Source organism: Ahaetulla prasina, chromosome 3 (assembly GCF_028640845.1).
Source record: "Ahaetulla prasina isolate Xishuangbanna chromosome 3, ASM2864084v1, whole genome shotgun sequence".
In the NCBI taxonomy this organism is placed as follows: Eukaryota; Metazoa; Chordata; class Lepidosauria; order Squamata; family Colubridae; genus Ahaetulla; species Ahaetulla prasina.
This window is the reverse complement of record NC_080541.1, coordinates 189759845-189779859: the sequence shown is the minus strand read 5'-3', so window position 1 is coordinate 189779859 and position 20015 is coordinate 189759845. Positions and strand designations below refer to the sequence as shown.

Sequence of the window (20015 nt, the reverse complement as noted above, 5' to 3'; positions counted from 1 at the left end):
AATGTGCTGTGATGCATAGGCTCACGTTAGAAATGAGAGGCAAGGAAGAAGCAGAATTTTTTGAGGTGGGGGATAAGTGGTATAATTGGTTAGAACAGAGAAACAAAAATGTACAGGAATAAATATAAATACCTGTAAGAGATACCACACGGTACTGTTAAAAATATTTATTGTTATGTAAATTGAAAATTTTTAAAAATAAAAACTGAAACTGAAAATCCCATATACAATGTAAAATAAAGTCTCATTTGCACCTTGTCCATAGCAAAAAAACCTGTATCCCCCCACAATCACCCCAAGGTTGACATTATAATCTGAATTTTATTTCTAGAAAATGCATCCTTTCAGTGGCTTTAAAAACTATTTCTAAATTTTGACAAAAAGTGTAACTTACCCTGTTAAGCTGGAACAAATCTAGAATTTTTCTTTCTACATGTGGAATTTTCAATGCGCATCCCTGGAGTTCCCAGAACTTTGCTATCTGGTCCAGAAAATTCAGTTTCACCCTAGTCTGAGCCTATTAAAATATAAAGTGGATATATTATACAGAAATCAGCTTTCATTTTGATGTTTCAATGTGAGCATTCCTCAAATCATTTTGTATGCTGAACAAAAGAAACTGTAAATAAAAGATGGCCTTTGGCTGTTCAAATGGAGAAGTCTTTGTTGCCCACTCTCTAGAATATCATTCTTCAGAGATCATATTCATCCCAACCTTGCTAGCTTTTCAGAAAGCCTTGAGGAAAGATCTGGCTTTGCAATTGAGCCTGGAGCCCTGCTACTGTGGGTGAGCTTGTTTCTTGGCTATACTAAGAGTGAATGTTTGCTACATGTTGTTCCCTGGCTGCTATGTTATTTATAGTTTAGCATATTGTTTGTATTGTGTTTTTAATTATTAGCTGCCCAAAGTCATGCAATTGAGATGGGTGGCCACATAAATTTCATAAAAAAAAATTTTTTTTTTTACATTTATATCCCGCCCTTCTCCGAAAACTCAGGGCGGCTTACATTGTGTAAGGCAATAGTCTCATTCTGTTTGTATATTTATATACAAAGTCAACTTATTGCCCCCCCAACAATCTGAGTCCTCATTTTACCTGCCTTATAAAGGATGGAAGGCTGAGTCAACCTTGGGCCTGGTGGGACTCGAGCCTGCAGTAATTGCAGGCAGCTGTGTTTAATAACAGGCTATCTTACAGCCTGAGCCACACCGCGGCCCTATTCTCCTTATTCTCCTATCCACATTTCAGTGCTTAACACATCAGTACAAGAGAAGTATTAGATATATTTCTAAACAATCATATGTGATATTTGAACAATCATTTTCTGCTTAAATACAGCTAGTATTCTAAGGAAGTACAAATGTTTCTTTAAAAAATCTGTCTCACTGAAATTATCAAAAATAAAATTAGAATCTGATATACTGGGTATATAGTTATAGTCAAATTCAAATTGAAAACCAGGAGGTATGTAAACACTGGGGTATCCAGCCCTTGTACTCAAGCTTATATATTTCTAACTTATTCATTAATGATCTAGGTTCTCTATTTGAAGTCCCTGCCAATCGTTGCCTCAATGAACTGGATTCTATCACACAGAAATAAAAAAATTGTTTTTCCAATAATGTTTATGTGTTTACAAACAGTCCATTAATTATCATTTACTAATTAAATTAGTATTTAAATAATTTATCATATGTCCATTTTATACAACTTATTAAGTTTCATACTATACCAGTAGGGAACCACTGATTTAGAGTTTGGGTGAATAATAAGGTAGACAAATTTCTGACAACTTCAAATTACTTAAGATAGTTAAACCAAAAAAGGGCAGCTAAGAATTTCAAATCTGTATTCCTGAACTGGAAATGGTCACAAAAACTGCAGATTCTGGATCATCTGAATCTGGGCTAAGAGAATACCTATTGTAGAATGTAGTCCCAATTCCCAGAACAGAGGAGTGTGAGAATAGTTTAGAGCAGTGATGGCTAACCTTTTTGCCATCACGTGCTAAAAGCGAAGGGAGTTTCCGGCCTCCAGGGAGTGAGGAAGGCCGTTTTCACCCTCCCCAGGCTCGTAGAAAGCCTCTGGAGCCCGAGGAGAGCGAAAAATGGGCCTTCCCCACCCCACGAGACTGGAAACAGCTTGTTTCCTGACTTCTGGTGGGCCTGGAAGGCCCAAAAATCAGCTAGCCGACATGCGCATGCACACTGCAGCTGAACTAGGGTAATGCTCTTGTGCCCACCAATATGGCTCCGCATGCCACCCATGGCACGCTTGACATAGGTTCGCTGGCTTTAGAGTGTTTGTGTGGGAGAAAAATAATTAAAACAGCGCATCTCTAGGATTTCTCAGAATATATGTTTAATCCTGAGTGAGGAACTCGTCGCCGCCTGGGAAAGGGCGGCAGCAGGGGCCTTGGACCACGTCGTGCCTTTGCGGCCTCTGACCCGGCGCTGCACTCGACCGGCTCCTTGGTTTTCCAAGGAGCTGAGAGAGATGAAGTGCCGGAAAAGACGCCTAGAGAGTGTCTGCAGAGCCAGCCGTTCCGACTCTGATCGAACACTAGTACAGTCTCATATTCAGACCTATCTAGTGGCAATAAGGACGGCGAAACGGGAGTATTTCGCCGCTCTCATCGCATCGACAGATAATCGCCCAGCTGCCTTGTTTAGGGTGACCCGCTCCCTTCTCTCTCAGGGGGCTAGGGAGGACCCCTTGCAAGGTCGTGCTTAGGATTTTGGACAGTATCTGAACGATAAAATCGCTCAGATTTGGGAGGGGCTGGACACAGACTGGGTAGATTCAGACGGGGGGACGGGGGCAGGTCTTGAGGTTGTCAGCTGGGAGGAGTTTGATCCTGTGGCTCCTGAGGACATGGACAGGATACTGAGGAGGTTGAGAGCAACCACGTTTACTGGACCTGTGTCCCTCCTGACTGGTAGTGGCCACACAGGAGGTTACACGAGGCTGGCTCCAGGGAATTATTAACGCTTCTTTGAGAGAGGGTGTCTTTCCGGCTGCCTTGAAAGAGGCGGTGGTGAGACCCCCCCCTCAAGAAGCCTTCCCTGGACCCGGCTGTTTTAGCGAACTACCGTCCGGTCTCCAACCTTCGCTTTGTGGCGAAGGTTATTGAGAGTGTGGTTGCATACCAGCTCCCTCTGTACCTGGATGAAACTGTCTATCTGGACCCATTCCAGTCCGGTTTCCGACCTGGGTACAGCACAGAGACGGCTTTGGTCGCGTTGGTGGATGATCTCTGGAGGGCCCGGGACAGGGGTTGTTCCTCTGCCCTGGTCCTATTAGATCTCTTGGCAGCTTTTGATACCATCGACCATGGTATCCTGCTGCGGCGGCTTGAGGGGTTGGGGGTGGGAGGCACTGTTTTTCGGTGGTTCTCCTCCTTCCTCTCAGGCCGATCGCAGACGGTGTTGGTGGGGGGCAGAGGTCGACCGTGAGGCACCTCCTATGTGGGATGCCACAGGGGTCGGTCCTCTCACCCCTCTTGTTCAATATCTATATGAACCCACTGGGAGAGATCATCCATGGTTTTGGGGTGCAGTGTCATCTGTACGTTGATGATACGCAGCTGTACATTTCCACCCCAAACCACCCCAACGAAGCCGTCAAAGTGATGTCCTGGTGTCTGGAGGCCGTGTGGGTCTGGATGGGGAGAAACAGGCTCTGGCTCAACCCTTCCAAGACCGAGTGGCTGTGGATGCCGGCATCCCAGTATAATCAGCTGATTCTATCACTGACTGTGGGAGGCAAGTCATTGGCCCCCACGGCGAAGGTCCGCAATCTGGGCGTTCTTCTGGATGTTCGGCTGTCGTTGGAAGATAAAACGACGGCCGTCGCCAGAGGAGCTTTCTATCAGGTTCGCCTGATTCGCCAGTTGCATCTCTTCTTAGACCGGGATGCCCTATGCATGGTCACCCATGCCCTTGTTACCTCCCGTCTGGACTACTGTAATACTCTCTACATGGGGCTCCCCTTGAAGAGCACCCGGAGGCTTCAGCTGGTCCAGAATGCAGCCGCACGGGTAATAGAGGGAGCAAATCGAGGCTCCCATATAACACCACTCCTGCGCAGGCTGTACTGGCTTCCGGTGATCTTCTGGGTGCAATTCAAGGTACTGGTTACCACCTTTAAAGCACTTCATGGCATGGGACCTGGCTATTTACGGGACCACCTACTGCGACCGACGGCCTCCCAGGGACCAGTGCGCTCCCACAGAGTGGGCCTCCTCGGGGTGCCGTCGGCTAGACAATGTCGGCCGGCGACCCCCAGGGGGAGGGCTCTGTGGGGACCCCAACCCTCTGGAACGAATTACCACCTGGTATTCGCCAACTCCCTGATCTCCGGACTTTCCGACGTGAGCTGAAAACATGGTTATTTCATTGTGCAGGACTGGCCTGATAGTTTTAATTGGGAATTTTAAATGGGTTTTAAGGAATCAGCCCAAATTTAAATATTTCATTTTAAATCATTTTAATGTTTGTAAAATTGTTTTAATATGGCTGTAAACCGCCCTGAATCCTTTGGGAGAAGGGCGGTATAGATATATAAACAAACAAACAAACAAATAAATAAATAAATGCTGCAAGTACTTTGCTTCAGTTTCGTAAGATTTCTTTCTGAAAACGAGGATCAATAAAGGAAACTGCTTAGAAGAACTTTAATATGATTTTCTTGATTTTGGAATCTGACACCACCTTAGTAAAAACATTGGAATATTAACAATGTCATCAACTGGGGTTTTGGAGTTATATCTTCTCTTTCGTAGCACCAGCACTTTGAAATAATGTCACCCCAGAGTGGCATAGCTCCCACTCAGTTATTCCAAAAGTCACTGAAAACCTGTCTACAGTTAGTTCTCGATTTATGACTGTAGTTGAGCATGGAATTACTTAGTCATGCCGATTGTTAAACAGGTCACCGTGTGATTGTGCCTGATTTTATCCTTTTTTTTTTTTGCTGAGTAATTTTAGTTGGAAACTAGAAGCAAATACCAGATTCCAGGGGGTGGAAATTATAAATTGAAGTCACATGACTGCAGGATGCTGTAAATAGTTTTAAACTATTAAACTGCTGCTAAGCAACAGTGTGATCATGTGATCACGAAGGTAGGATGGTCATTGGAACTTCAAATCTGGGTTGTAAATAGCTTTTTTTGAGTCCATCTCAACTTCAAATAGTCGCTAAGCAACTGGTTGTAAATTGAGGGCTACCTATATTCTCCTAGGCTCTGAGGCAGGGTAGTTGATAAGGTCCTGTAAGATTTTGTCTTATAAGACTTTGTTCTGTTTTATATGTCTTTTTCCCTGGATGCCTACATTTCTTATATAGTTTTTTAAAAAATGATTATTATGATGTAAAGCATCTAAGTTGATTAGAGTTAGGAATTCTCTAAATCTATATAAATAAAAATAAGTAAATAAGTAATAAGTATCATGTCATAAAAAAGGAAACTTAAGTAAAGAATAAAAAAAGAAAACTCCGGACTCATACTTGGTTATTATACTAAACATTACTGAGCTAGAAGTGGCAGCAAATACAATAAGTGATGCCAGAATGGAAGACTACAATGTTTAAGTCTTTTCAGATTAACAGAAAGGGTTTGGTAATAACAAAATATAAACATAAATATATAAAATGGTGTGTGCTTTGAAACAAATTGAGACTAAGACTCTAAACCAATAATTGAGTCATGAACACTGAAATATCTATATGCTGTAACAAAAAATAATTTGAAAACCATTTAATTGTATTTAATTTCAAAATTCTGTATGATATGATGTATAAATTCATTCATTTGTATTTCTGGGGTCATTACCTCTAATTCGTTCAGCCTTTGGATTCTTGGAGTAAAATGAAGTTTATCAACATCACATGCAAATGGAGGCTGCCAGTCCTAAAAAAAAAAAAGAAAAATAGTAAGTTTGATCTGAAACAGTTTTTACTGCATTTTCAGATATTGAGAAATTTAACTGAAAAAAGTATAATGGTGGATTACATCTTACAAACGCTATGATTGAGAAGGGCAATTTGGAAATCACAGCAATAAGGATCAAGCAAATATATTAGTGCTCACTGCCCTATCTTCGATTCCTTTTGTCTCCTGGGAGCAGGTGATGTACTAAGAACATTTGTTTTATATTTTAATATTGCCTGCAATCTGATAATTAAATGACTTCATGTTAAAAATTAGTGTATCAGATTAGTTTTAAATATAGTACAAGTAATTTTCCTTGGTTTTTTGGAAAATATGGTATTTACTCACTTGTTTAAAATATCAATTTAAATGCAGCGCCAGAAAGTGAACTTGTATAATTAAATCCAAATCTTCTTCCGTGTTTTTGAACACTACCACTATATGAGCTGTAAGCTCCCAGTAGATTTGTGGGTTTCAATGTGTTTTAAAACCCTACACAGCATGGGACCAGTTTACTTGCAAAATTATCTTTCTCTGATGGTTTTAGTCTGTCCTTCCAGATCTAGCAAGGTGGACATGTTCTGGGCATTGTTGCTAAAACAATCATTGTTGCTAAAACAAAGATGAATCATTGAAAGCATGTCTTCTCTATATGGCACCTATCTGAAGTGTTTGAAATATGGACAATTCCCAGTTCCCAATCTATTGATCTTTCATAAGGCCATGAAAACCCAGCTCTTCCTCCAAACAATGGAGTTGGGATGTTACTATGGGGACTCTGGTAGAAATTTATGTGACCAGTGGCTTTGTAGTTTTACAGGTAGTCCTCGACTTATAACTGTAATGGAGCCTGGCTAATTATGATAGTAAACTGTAATGGTTATAAAGCAAGTCACCATGTGACGAACACAATTTTATGCAGTGATCAGTCAGCAAATGCTGTGGTCATTAAACAAGAGTCAGTTTGGTTTAGTGTTAAGGCATCAAGCTAGAAACCAGGAGACTGAGTTCTAGGTCTGCTTTAGGCTGGGTGACTTTGGGCCAGTCATTCTCTCTTAGTCTAACTCACCTCACATGGTTGTTATTGTGGGGAAAATAGGAGGAGGGAAGAATATTTGATATGTTCACCACTTTAAGTTATTCATAGAAATAGTAACGGCAGGATAGAAAAACCTCCCCCCCCTTTATTCACTCACTATCAGTATTTTTTGTCAAAAATGGAAGTAAGTGCCAGTTTTCAGCAAAATTTCATAAATTAGTCAAGTGACCACATGCAAACACCATAAAAAGTCAATGACTACTTTACTGAGCCTTGTTGTAGCTTTACTTGATTTGTTTTACTGTAATACCTTGTTTTTATTTTGTTGGTTGACCAGTATTTTTTACATAGATGGATGGCAATAATATCTTTTATTAAAACAGTATTCCACCCAACTTACAATCAAATTACAATAAAACCAATAAAATATAAAATATATCAAGCATGATGGAGGGGTCTCACTCTTCCTTGCCAAAGACATGGGTGAAGACCCAGTCCTTTACAGCTCTTCTAAATAGCAACAGAGTGGGGACCATCTGGATCTTGTGGGAGACCTCTTTCCAGGGAGCAAGGCTTAACTGAATTGATAAATAAATAATGAACTTCTTTATATGGCAAAAAAAAAATCACCTATGCACTACTGAAATTTATTCCAAATGAATTTTCAGAAGACTGCATCCTCTCAATACAGGTCAATTGTATACAAGTAAATAGTTATATTTCAATCCTTATCCCATCAGCATAGTTAAAGTGACTGAAAATGAGAAAAAATGATAGGCACATTTTTATGTATTAAGATTCATTGCTGGCAGGGGATTAGAAACTGAGTCACTCAGATTTTAATCCATATTGCTATTTTGATTTTTTTTCATAATGACAGTGTGCTATTTATGTATGCTAAATTTATCTATTTAGCATACAACAATTAGCAGAACAACAGAATATGGAATTTGCCCCATTAATGTATAGTGGGAAGATGTTTAGTAATGGAGATGATCTCATCACAGTAATTTTGGCATCCTTGTCTCGTTACCACTAGCTAAAACTACAAGCCAAGTCAAAGAATACACTACTGTGTTACTTCCATATGAGGCTTCACCTTTACAAAGTTGTCTATTCAGCACAGGTAATGAGACACTTCTTCTTGAGACCAAAATGTAACACAATTTGCTATTGGCTAGTTGTTTCATAGCTTCTTAAAATTTTAATCATCATTTCAATGACTGAAGGATGCTATTAGTAGCTTTCTTGTAAAATGGAAAGGCTTCTGCACATGTGCAGAAGAGTCTTCCAGTTACTACAGGGATCCCCAATCTCTGATCCGTAGCCTGCTGCCAAGCTGTAGCCCATTTGGAACTGGGTTGTGCAAGTGGTGGCAGGTGTGAGCACCAAACTATTTGCCCCTGCTGAGTTCTCTGCCAGTCCAATGAACCAGAAAGGTTGGGGAACACCGAGTTACTAGAACTTCTGGAAAATTGTCAGAGAAAAAGTAAAACAAAGCAACACAGCTATTTTGGTGTTAAAAATGAGAGGGTCATCTTGCTTTATAAAATAGCTTCAAGCCTTCATTGAAGCCAAACACCCTCTTGAAAACCTGCATTGCTCTACAGATGATGTATAGTATAGTATAGTATAGTATTTGATAGATAGTATAACTATCTATCAAAGCAGATTAAAAATGTCTCATAGCGTAAACATTCCAACATCTGCCAGTTATATGATACATGAATATTCTTCAAATCTGTTTCCAACAAAAATGTGGTCCCAATCTTATAGTTTTGGGGAAGAACAAAATGCCAAAAATAAGAGTAGAGCTGGATCAGCGTACAAAAAGGAAGAAAAATTGAAATACTGAGTGTTTGCCCATTTTTCCTAGAAATGCCTCCCACAAGACCATTTCCTTCCTTCCCATTTGGATTCATTTTTGGTTTCAGAAGTTGAACTGAAAAGAAAAACACTCAGAAAATATATCAGCAAGGAAGAATTTATGCAATGAATCCTAGTTTTCTCTACAAAGTTCACCTTTCTATTATTGTTACATTATTTTTTTAAAAAACCTCCAATAATTGAAAAGGCAGTTGTTCCTTCACCATGTTATATGTTCCTTTGAAATATTATTCTCATCTTTTTTCTCTAAGAACATAGTAACCATAAATATATTAGCTAAATAGGATTTTGTGATCTGTTTAATAAAATGTTCCCTGATACAGTATATGGTCAATTTAATATCTACTTCTATGTTTGTATCCTATTAATATCTTATTTCTGAAACTTACACAAAATAAGCTCTTCAATTTTATAGTCCATCCCAATGTCATATGACTGCATTTTTTGTTTTTTCCAAAAACTGGGGTTTATTTAGAATTATTTAGAATTCTTTATTGGCCAAGTGTGATTGGACACACAAGAAATTTTTCTTGGTGCATATGCTCTCGGTGTGCATAAAAGAAAAAATACATTTGTCAAGAATCATAAGGTAGTACACTTAATGATAGTCATAGGGAAACAGTCAATATAGATCTTAAGGATACCAGCAACAAGGTTACAGTCATAAGTGGGAAGAGATGGGTGATAGGAACGATGAAAAGATTTAATAGTAATGCAGACTTAGTAACTAGTTTGACAGTGTTGCAGGAATTATTTGTTTAGCAGAGTGATGGCATTCGGGGAAAAATTGTTCTTGTATCTAGTTGTTCTGGTGTGCAGTGCTCTATAGTGTTGTTTTGAGGGTATGAGTTGAAAAAATTTATGTCCAGTATGCAAGGGGTCTGTGAATATTTTCACAGCCCTCTTTTTGACGCCTGCAGTATACAGGTCCTCAATGGAAGGCAGGTTGGTAGTAATTGTTTTTTCTGCAGTTCTAATTAGCCTCTGAAGTCTGTGTCAGCCTTTTGGGTTGCAGAACTAAACCAGACAGTTATAGAGGTGCAGATGACAGACTCAATAATTCCTCTGTAGAACTTTATCAGCTGTATTTCTGTTTTTCAGCAAAACCATTCAGTGCAATCAATGGGTTTGCTTAGGGACTGGTAGTTCACTTAATGACTATTGCAAAAAATGCCATAAAATTAGGTCAGTCATATGATGCCCTGCTTTATAACCATTACAACTTCCAACCTTAATGGACTTCATTACGGTTATAAGTCAAGAACTCCCTGTACATCTAATGCATTACTTATATATGTTACTTTGCTAAAGATTTGGAAACATTCTGATCAGTTCACTTTGCCAACTTTTTAAAATAATTATTTGTTCTATATTTGTTTCTTTTATTGTTCATTCATACATATTACAGATTGATATAATCAGGATATAGCAGTAACCTTTTTCTGAAACAATAGCTTGCTTCACTAATGGTAAATCATATAAAAATTCACTAATTTAAGTATTATTTGTTGCTTTGCATACAAAAAAACCAACGTAGTTCATTATGTAATAATATTAAATCCAATACAGTTACAATATCACAGGTTGTACTACAGTTACTGATTCATAATTTTCTATATTTGGATTTTAAGGTTTTATATACACCAAGTTTCTTAATGTATGCAATGTATGACTCCAGGCTGTCCTCACAGCACTAGATGCCTTCACTAGATGCTCTCTACTTCATCATAAAACAGGCCTGCCTCCACATGTCCACAAAAAGCATCAGGTTGGTTTATATCTGTTAAAGGCAATAGTAGAACATGTAATCTTATATTATGAAAGACAATAATATATTTTCTTTCAGGAAATACTGGACTTCCAAACTTCAATATGGTTTAGATGAAGCAATACATAAAAATTATTAAGTCTTCTCAGTACTGTAATGGAAAGGCAAGCTAAAAGCATTAATATAATCGGAGAGAAGACTTTCAAGAATTGTCAGTTTGCAAAATTATCTTCTAAATTGCTGAAAAGGAAAAATACTACCTCTGAATAAATTGTACTGAAAAGTTTACAGATCATATCCAAACCATCATACAGTCTATATATGGTTTCACCAGAACTGCAAATAAGGACTTTGAATGAAAGACATAATGGTATAACAATCTCTTTAGCAGAAATTACAGATTTTCTTGAGGAATCAAACAATCACATCCAGGTCACTGAGAGAAATGGTAAGTAGGAAGGTAGGAAGAGGATCTGGAATAGAAATGAGAATGGATTTTTAAACAAGGAATAATGGAACGACTGGATCCATAGCCATCCACTGAGGATGAAAGAGAGCAGATTGATGAAAACAGCTTTGTATTGTAAACTCTGCCCCAGGAATAATGGAAACTACAATGCAGATCACCATAGAATCAGATGCTTAAAGGTAAAGGTTCCCCTCGCACATATGTGCTAGTCGTTCCCGACTCTAGGGGAAGTGCTCATCTCCGTTTCAAAGCCGAAGAGCCAGTGCTGTCCAAAGACAACTCCGTGGTCATGTGACTAGCATGACTAAATGCCAAAGGTGCACAAAACACTGTTACCTTCCCACCAAAGGTGGTCCCTATTTTTCTACTTGCATTTTTTACATGCTTTCAAACTGCTAGGTTGGCAGAAGCTGGGACAAGTAACATCACCCTGTAATGCAGCACTAGGGATTCGAACTGCTGACCTTTTGATCGACAAGCTCAGTGTCTTAGCCACTGAGTCACTGCATCCGATCAGATGCTTACCCTGCTTTTAATGATAACACTAGACTATCTTTTACAAGTGTTTTTGTCAGTTTATGTAGATTAGAGTTCAGTATCGTCTTGATATAACACAAAGGTTTCATTTCTTTAAAAAGATGGTATGCAACATATGTGTTGTCATATCAAGAAATGAAGATTATTTTTACTTTTAAGAATTTTATTATAAAGATTAAAATGTTTTAATATTTTAAGACTAATAAAAATACAGTGAGGCAAATGATATTGAGACTGATTCAGCTATGAAGCAAGAATCATGTACTTATCAGCAGATGGGATAGAACCAGGGCAATTCAGATTGCCCTGGTTCAGAGCCATTATAGGTTGTTACATGAATTAGGTGGCATATGCCTGGGTTTATGCACTTCCCTCTTCTTCACACCAAAGAGAAATTTAAAGCTTTCATTACCCTATCAACAACTATGGTTTCTAGATATTTTTTTCAACCATAATCTAAGAATAATATTTTGTCACTTCACATAATCTGGACCTGGTGTTTTCAGTGGCAACTTCTGGATTTAACTTGCAGTAGGAAATTTGCCATCTCTTTCATAGTGAAGAAAATATATGTAACGATAAATGAAGTAACCTATCACTTCTGACATTAGGTGTCATATAAACTCAATGAGAAATAATTGGTTTTTTTTTAATATTAGGAAATACAAATTTTGATAGTGAGCAATTATTGTAATCCACATTTTATGAGCTATAAAACTGTTTAACAATGTATAGAACTATGTATAGAACTATGGCAAAAATGAGCTTGAAGGTGAACTGAGGTAAACAATAATAAACTTATGAGAGCAATAACTCTCAAAACATCAAAGAAAAACATCTGGGTCAGCACATACTAAAATTCACCACCATATTTTCTAAATATTAAGAGGATAAAAGGTAACACAGCTAAAGCAACATTAATACATCGAATGGTTCACAAAAACAGCTTCCCAATTTAATTTAGTTCATAAGAATTGTAAAACGTTTTAAGATTGGAAGTAAAGATTCATTTACCACCTGGGCAGAATTCTATAGAAACCATCATCCCTCCCATTTAACTTAACAACTGCTCTTTAATTAGCTGGCATTTATGATGCAGAAACCAGCAAAAAGCAGCTCTTTAGATGGAATTCTGGATTAGTAATATAAAGTATGATACAGATTTTCCGTTTTTTGAAATGGATTTTATGTTAATTATGACACAATTGTTTAAATTTGACCTCTTCCTATTCAGAAAAAAACTGTACAACTTTTTTATCAATTCTGCTTAAACCAGAAGATCAAATATGGTGCAAATAACTCCACTAAACAGCCTTTACTATTTTTTTTGCCATGTCATCAGAACATAATTGGTTACAGCTAACTAGAATTACTTGATTCACAAGCTTGCTACAGCTGCTTTAATTCAAGATTTAGATCTTGATTAATCACAATTTGACTAACTGAATGCTACAATGTAGAGGAAGTATCCTATTTAAACTCAAAAATAATGTAATAATTTAAATTCCTAATTCTCAGAATATTCACCAATGACTATGTTAGGAAATTCTGGGAATTGAAAGCCACATATCTAAAAGGCAACATATGGAAACCTACCCTAAGTAGAAATATGGGAGACAGATATCATCAGAAAAATCAAGAAACATCAGGAAAATAATCTAATATAGGACTCAATAAAATAGTGTGTGTAATCAATTGTTATAACTGAAAATCTCATTTCAGGAATTAATATAATTTAGTGCTCTAGTGCAGTAATGGCGAACCTTTTACAGGCCGTGCCCAAAGTGCAAGTCTCTCTCTCTCTGGGTGCGCGCATGCGTGTGCAGCAGCAACCCAAAGACCAGCTGGCTGGCAGGAGGCAGGACATCACAACACTGGAAGCTCTGCAAAATCTTTTTCTTTTGTGAGCTTCTGTTTTGTTTGCAGGGAAACTTCTGCAAACAGCAAGAAACGCCACAGAGAAACGCGGAGGAGCTGAGCTGAGGCGATGGTGTCTTAGAGCCCACAGAGAGGGCTCTAAGCATCACCTCTGGCACATGTGCCATGGGCTCATCATCACGGCTCTAGTGCATAGACACACTGTTTATGAAGTACAACATATCTGTTTGAGATATGTTGAAAATTCTGTTGTCTTATCATTTTGAAAAATGAATTGCAGTTCTAATAAATATAAATATTAAAATAAAATAGCTCAAAGTATGTCTAGATGTGTGATGCTCAAAATTGTAATCTCTAAAATAACCTCTAAGTCAGTGGTAGTCAACCTGGTCCCTACCGCCCACTAGTGGGCGTTCCAGCTTTTATGGTGGGCAGTAAGGGTTTTGAAATACTGAAGCACTTTCCTTTTTTTTAATTTAATTGATTTTTTAAAAAAAATTCATAGCATTATTTAAAAATGTTTTCCTTAAGTTTTTATAAAATTCCCCATGACAATTTAAATTTCTGAAAATATACTATTTGTATCACCTGCACATAAGTTTAGTCTGCAGGAAAATTACATTTATGTCAGCATACTTTTAATTTTTTCATTAGATTATATTATTAAAAAATAACAGTCTATGAGATCCACACAAACATTCAGGCCAGATAAACATAATTTTAGACTTTTCCACGCATTATGGAAAATGAAAGCCGCTTATGCACATAAGGTTAGTGTGCCTCTTCAAAATGATATATGCATTTTCTAGAACAATTGACTGCCAAATCCAGAAAAAATTTGGAGCTTGTTTATTTTAAGTATCAGCAATAAATGCATCAAAGCAGACTGTGTAATCATGGTACACATTATATTCTATATACTGATCTACAAACAAGATATATTGTCCAATATGACCTCTGTTATACACAACTAGGCTTTATTATAAAAGTGGTATTACTTATAAAAAGGGTTTCAAATGTGGAAGGCATGTTCTCTGACAGTGTGAGATAACAAATTCAGAGACCAGGCATGGAAAATAGTTTTTTTCTTGAAAAATACCTCAAAAAACAAATTAGTTTTATTTTTCCACAATAGCGCATCAATTTATATGAAACATGTTTCTCACTTATTTTCAGTCCATTTTCTAAAATAAACTGGATTTTATTTTAAAACCTGGCCTTAACTGACAAAACTCCCAGGTAATTCAGCTACCATTTGGTCATCCCAGTTTTTGAACTGTATCTCAACGTGTACAAAGCTGCCCCAAAATACTAGAATTTAAAGTGTCTGTAAAACATAATAAAAGGCTTGCATAACAATATAGAAATTTTATCTGATTTAATAACAAATTTAAAAATGGAAAAATAGTTTAGAGAATCTACAAAATATATTATCTTTCATATACTTTTTAAATCAGAAGTTGTATAATATGTAAGTGCTATCCCACTGAGTGCTACTCTTAAATAAACTATTGAAATAAGTGGATCACTGACTGGAACAAAGATGAGTATTTTTTAATTAGCAGAACCTACATACCACTTTCTCCAGTTATGTTGACTAAAGTTATTTTCAAATGTATCCAAAACAGAACATGGATAAAGTTTTAATAAACTTCTAACAATCAAATGTCTTTAATTTCCAAATTAAATGCTTTTAAGGATCCCTCACTATAATGAATGCTGCCTGAAGCCATTTGGTCTCGTAAATGAAGATATTTTTGGTGGAAGGAATACGTAACTCTCCTTTTAAGAACCAAACATGAGATTTTTCAGATACTTCCTTCTGATCCATATTTAATCTTTTTCACCAAATTCAAGTAATCGTAGTAATAAAGCCACAGCCAGTAACAATAAAAAATAATTAACAGCTGTTTTACTCAAACCTACCCTCTTGCAGCCTGTAGTGCCTGATAATATTTTTAATGATGGAGACTTATCACCCTTCCCACTATGTATTGCACTCTAAAATGGTGGCCATGTCTGCCTAGGATTCTAAAAGAAAATATTTCTCCAAACTCCAATGCAATATATTTAATTTCAACTTTAAATTGTGGATACTTTTATTAAAATCAAGCCAGATGGGTTCTGAATGGCCACAAAATTTTTTTTATAGGTACAGAAAAGAGGGAAATAAGGAAATATTCAGCTTTAGCTCAACCACAATGCCAACATGGAGGACAACACCCAAGCAGCTGTCTCATTTTGGTCTTTACACAATGATTGCTCAAAATATTTATATTGAAAGCAGCAGTGTAACTCTAAGAATTTGACACAGCTTAAACTTTGTTTGACAAAGTACCTGACTAGGCACAAAACTTTCAAAATATCCAACTTTATGAACTGGTTGTCTCTTTATAGCTATACAATTTCTTTTGAGCCTCCTGCCTTGTAGAACTCCACATTTGTTCAAAAAAAAAAAATACCATCCAGCATACATGTTCCATTACCGGCCTGCAAGAAGAAAACATAAATCTAGTCCTGCAGGGAAGTTTTTAAAACCCTTTATGAAGTTGAAAACATGTCTGAAGCTGCTGCATCCATGATGCCTACTGTTGTTAGCTCTTCTTGGATAGAAACAAAAGCTTCAACCGCTATTTAAAGGCACTGCCCACTAGCGACCCTCGGAGAAGTCATCCAGAGAAGGCCCTTCAAAAACAACCCCGAGAGAACTTCTTCCTTTTGATCTAAAAACGCAGCAGCTTAGAATTGTTTCGTGCGTGAGAACGGAGGGGGGGGGAGGGAGAGGGAAAGAAAAGAAATGCTATAAAAGTACGCTTTGTGTGTGTGTATGTGTTGTGCTTCCAAGACCGTCGGTTGTACCGCGCAAGGGAACTTTATTCGGACCCGCGGATTGCGGCGGAGTTTCTCGAGTGGAGTCGGGGACCGAAGCGAGAGCAATGTGGGAGCTCGCCGGCAGCCATATTTATGGGTCTCCCACGGAGAACCGAGCCTCGAAACCCGTCTTTGCTTACAAGGGCGGCCAAACGACACCCCAACTCTCTCTCTCCTCTCAGCCGAGTGGGGTAGGATTGGGGGGGGGGGAGAGCTACAAAAACAAGTCGACCTGAAAAGCACACAAAGCTTTTTAGGACACCGGACCTCCTAGGATAGCAAGGCGAGGAAGGGGCTCCCCCTCCCGCTCCGTTGTCCCCCGTCCCCCCACCTAGGAAAGCCTCGAGCCCCACCGACCCTGAACAGATGGATAGTTGGGAATCCCTCCTAGGGAAGGGCGCACTTTCCCTCCCCCCCCACCCCTAGTGACGCGGGCGTGGGACAACGAGAGGAGTGGAAGCTTCGTGCGAGGAGGAAGAAAGGGGAGTTGGGAGAAAGTTTCGGAGCAGGCACGGAGGGGGACGGCCGGCAAGCGACTTCAGTGGAAGACGGGAACTACTTGGGGTCCCGGGAGGAGAGCGTCGAAAGGGGGCGAGTGGCCCGGGGGACGAGTTCCCCCCCCCAGCTTATTTTCACGTACGGCTTCAACCCCCCCTCAATGCCTGGTTGGGATGGGGAGGGCAAGAGATCGCCCCTCTCCCGCGGGCCGTCCCCAAGGTTTACTCACCGGTGGTGGCCGCACCTTGCAGATCCCGGTCCGCTCGGCGATGGGCCGGATCTTGTGGATAAAGCCGAAAGGGTCCGCGAATTCTTCCCAGGTGGGCTCGAAAACAGGGCATTCTGGCGGCGGCAGGAACTCGGCCATGGCCAGCTAGATGGCCGGCAGGACGGGCACCTCCGACTCCAGCAACCGTTCCGAACAATCCCCCAACAGCCAAAGCGTCGCTGAACACCTCTAGAATGGACGATGTGCCTCCGCGCAAAAGGGAGGGAGGAGGAAAAAGAGTCCGCGGATGAGGACGCTCTATGAAAAGTGCCCCTCCACCACCACTATCACACACGCACAAACACACAGCTGCTTTTTCTTAGGGGCTGGCGTTCGTTCTCACCACATGGGGTGCCAAGCCCTCCTTCTCCTTCTCACCCCTTTGTTTGTGGGTCGGGATACAGGCTGTAAAACTCTTCCAAAGTAGTTCACAGAAAATGGGGCTGTACTAGGCTCCCACTTGCAGAAGGTCTCTTCCCCCGGCTACTCGGACTGGAGTTTAGGGTCTATTGGGCCCAGAAGGATCGCAGGTTGACGCGAAGAAAAGCTCTCGGCTTCGGTACCGTGGCTCCCACGGCGACGAATTGGAAACGAGGGCCGGTCTTAAAGGCCCAATGGCGAGCAGTCCCCCATTGTTCGAACTGGTTCAGTCAAGCCAGTTTCTACTAAATAAACGTAGTTAACTTTAGTTTGTATAAATATATACACCACCAGTCGAGGATGCATGGGACTGTGAAGACTAGGCCCTTGGCTTAAATTGCTATGACTAACGGGTGTGTTTTGCTTGGCCTGGGTGCACAAACTCTTGCAGCCATGTGCACAATTGATTCAGTCCATACTTTACCTGCAGCTTTAATTTATGCCTGCCCTGTTACCTCCCCCCCCCCAATAGCTATAAAATCAATCTCAGTAGTTATTTTGGTCTGAATAAGGCCATTTTGTGTCTGAGCTACTAAGGTTCTCTAGATATAATAAAACATGACACATGAAAACAAAATAAGCCGCCTGACAAATTCTCAGACACAGTTTTCACCTTAAAGGCAAATTTCTGGCGCACACACCCCTCTGATCATTCAGTCCAAATACAATAATTCATCTGCGTCCTCTCCACCAGCCCTGAGATGAGGAAATGCCATAGACAGCTACATTTGTTTTATTATGCTATTGTTGAACTGATTAGCAATTTTTTATCAAGTTTTAAGCTTCAGGTGGTCATAAGTAGGACTTTAGTGAAATATTTTTTGTAAATAAAACCTTTAATAAAAAGATACATGTCTGATGCAACGGAACAATGCACACGAAGAGGGATGGGATTGATGTATTTGTAACTCTTTAAAGAAAAGTTGGCATTATGAAAAAGAAGCATTCCAAAAAGGTAGGGTACATGCAACTATCAATAGTGTTATGTTCGGGAAGTAACGAGGCTGGAGACCAGGGTAGTGACAACAGCTCTTTAATATATGGTGAACCCAGCAACAGGCTGGGAGAAAAACCTCTCCTTTTATACAGTTCTGCTGGAGGCTTCGTCCAATCAGCAACGTGCTGATTTCCTGCTCAAATATTTAAAGGCACAACTGTTAATACATAACACTCCTCCCCTCCCAGAAAACACTTGGTCTTATTTACATATTTATTTACATGTTATTTTTCGACGTAGTCACGCAAATAACCTGGGCGTCTCCTAGTTCTTTCTGACCTGCGCGGTTCAGTTCTGGGTGGTGTTTCGAGCTGGTCGGAGGGGCTGTTTTCTCCTCCCAGCTCTTTCTCTGGGCCATCGGGCTCTGGATTATTGGCCGACTCTTTTTCTTGGCCATCCGGCTTTGGATTAATTTTGGGATTTTCCTTGCTGTTTCCCTCGGGGACCTGATGGCGTCGCTGGAACTCTGGGACCTCAGCTAAGTCTTGCGCCTCCCGGGTCATTGTCAGCTGTGGATTCAAAGTGGTATTGGTCATTACCTGTCTCTGTTGGTTGGTTTGGTCAGTTATTCGTTTCCTTAACTGATCTATGTGGCGCCGCCACATTCGGTTGTCTGGTAGTTCTACCACATACGATTTTGGCCCTGTTACTCTTGTTACTTGTCCTGCGAGCCAACTAGGGCCGTCCCCATAGTTTCGGGCCCACACCCGGTCGCCTATGCTCATTTCCTTGTTTTCTAGCTCCCCTTGTAACCCTCGGGTGTGTAATGGGGTTCAAGCGATCAAGTGGGCACGGAGTTTCGTCCCATTAGCAATTCGGCTGGGCTTTTCCCAGTGGCTGTGCTTGGGGTTCTATGCTGGGCGGCTAGGAAAAAGTCTATTTTGTTTGCCAGTCACCTGGCTTGAGCCTGGACAATGCCTCCTTAGCGCTCCGGACGGAGCGCTCTGCAAGGCCATTCGGCGCAGGGTGGAAAGGTGCAGAGAGGGCATGTCGGATGCCTTCCTCTGCCAGGTACTCTTCAAACTGGGCTGCCGTGGTGGGGCCCATTGCCGGACACCAGAGTGTCCGGCAACCCGTGAGTTGCGAATAGGTGGCGCGGGGTTGCGATTACTGCTTCGGCTGTGGTGGACTTCATAAGTATGATCTCTAACCATTTGGAAAATCGTCCACCACCACTAGGAATGTTTGGCCGTGAAAGGGCCAGCAAAGTCAATGTGGATTCTTGACCAAGGCCCTTGGGGCTTTTCCCATTCTCTGACTGGGGCTGTTGGGGTAGCGGTCTGGACTCTTGGCAAGCTTGGCATTTCCCTACCCTCTCAGCAATCTCTCGTCCATGAGTGGCCACCATACATAGCTTCTAGCTAACCCCTTCATCCTTACGATGCCTGGGTGACCCTCGTGGAGGAGGTCCAATACCTTGCCCTTAACTTAACAGGAATTATTACACGA

General features: G+C 40.2%; 1 protein-coding gene across 1 annotated transcript; it reads right to left on the bottom strand.

The window, feature by feature from the left end:
• Positions 1-292: 292 nt before the first annotated feature.
• LOC131194005 (lysine-specific demethylase 5B-like) lies at positions 293-17631 on the bottom strand. The gene is made up of 3 exons (XM_058174530.1): positions 17111-17631; positions 5836-5913; positions 293-517 (listed from the first exon to the last, which is right to left on the bottom strand). The coding sequence occupies exons 1-3, from the start codon at positions 17246-17248 to the stop codon at positions 308-310; spliced, it is 426 nt and encodes a 141-aa protein (XP_058030513.1). The 5' UTR covers positions 17249-17631; the 3' UTR covers positions 293-307.
• Positions 17632-20015: the final 2384 nt, after the last annotated feature.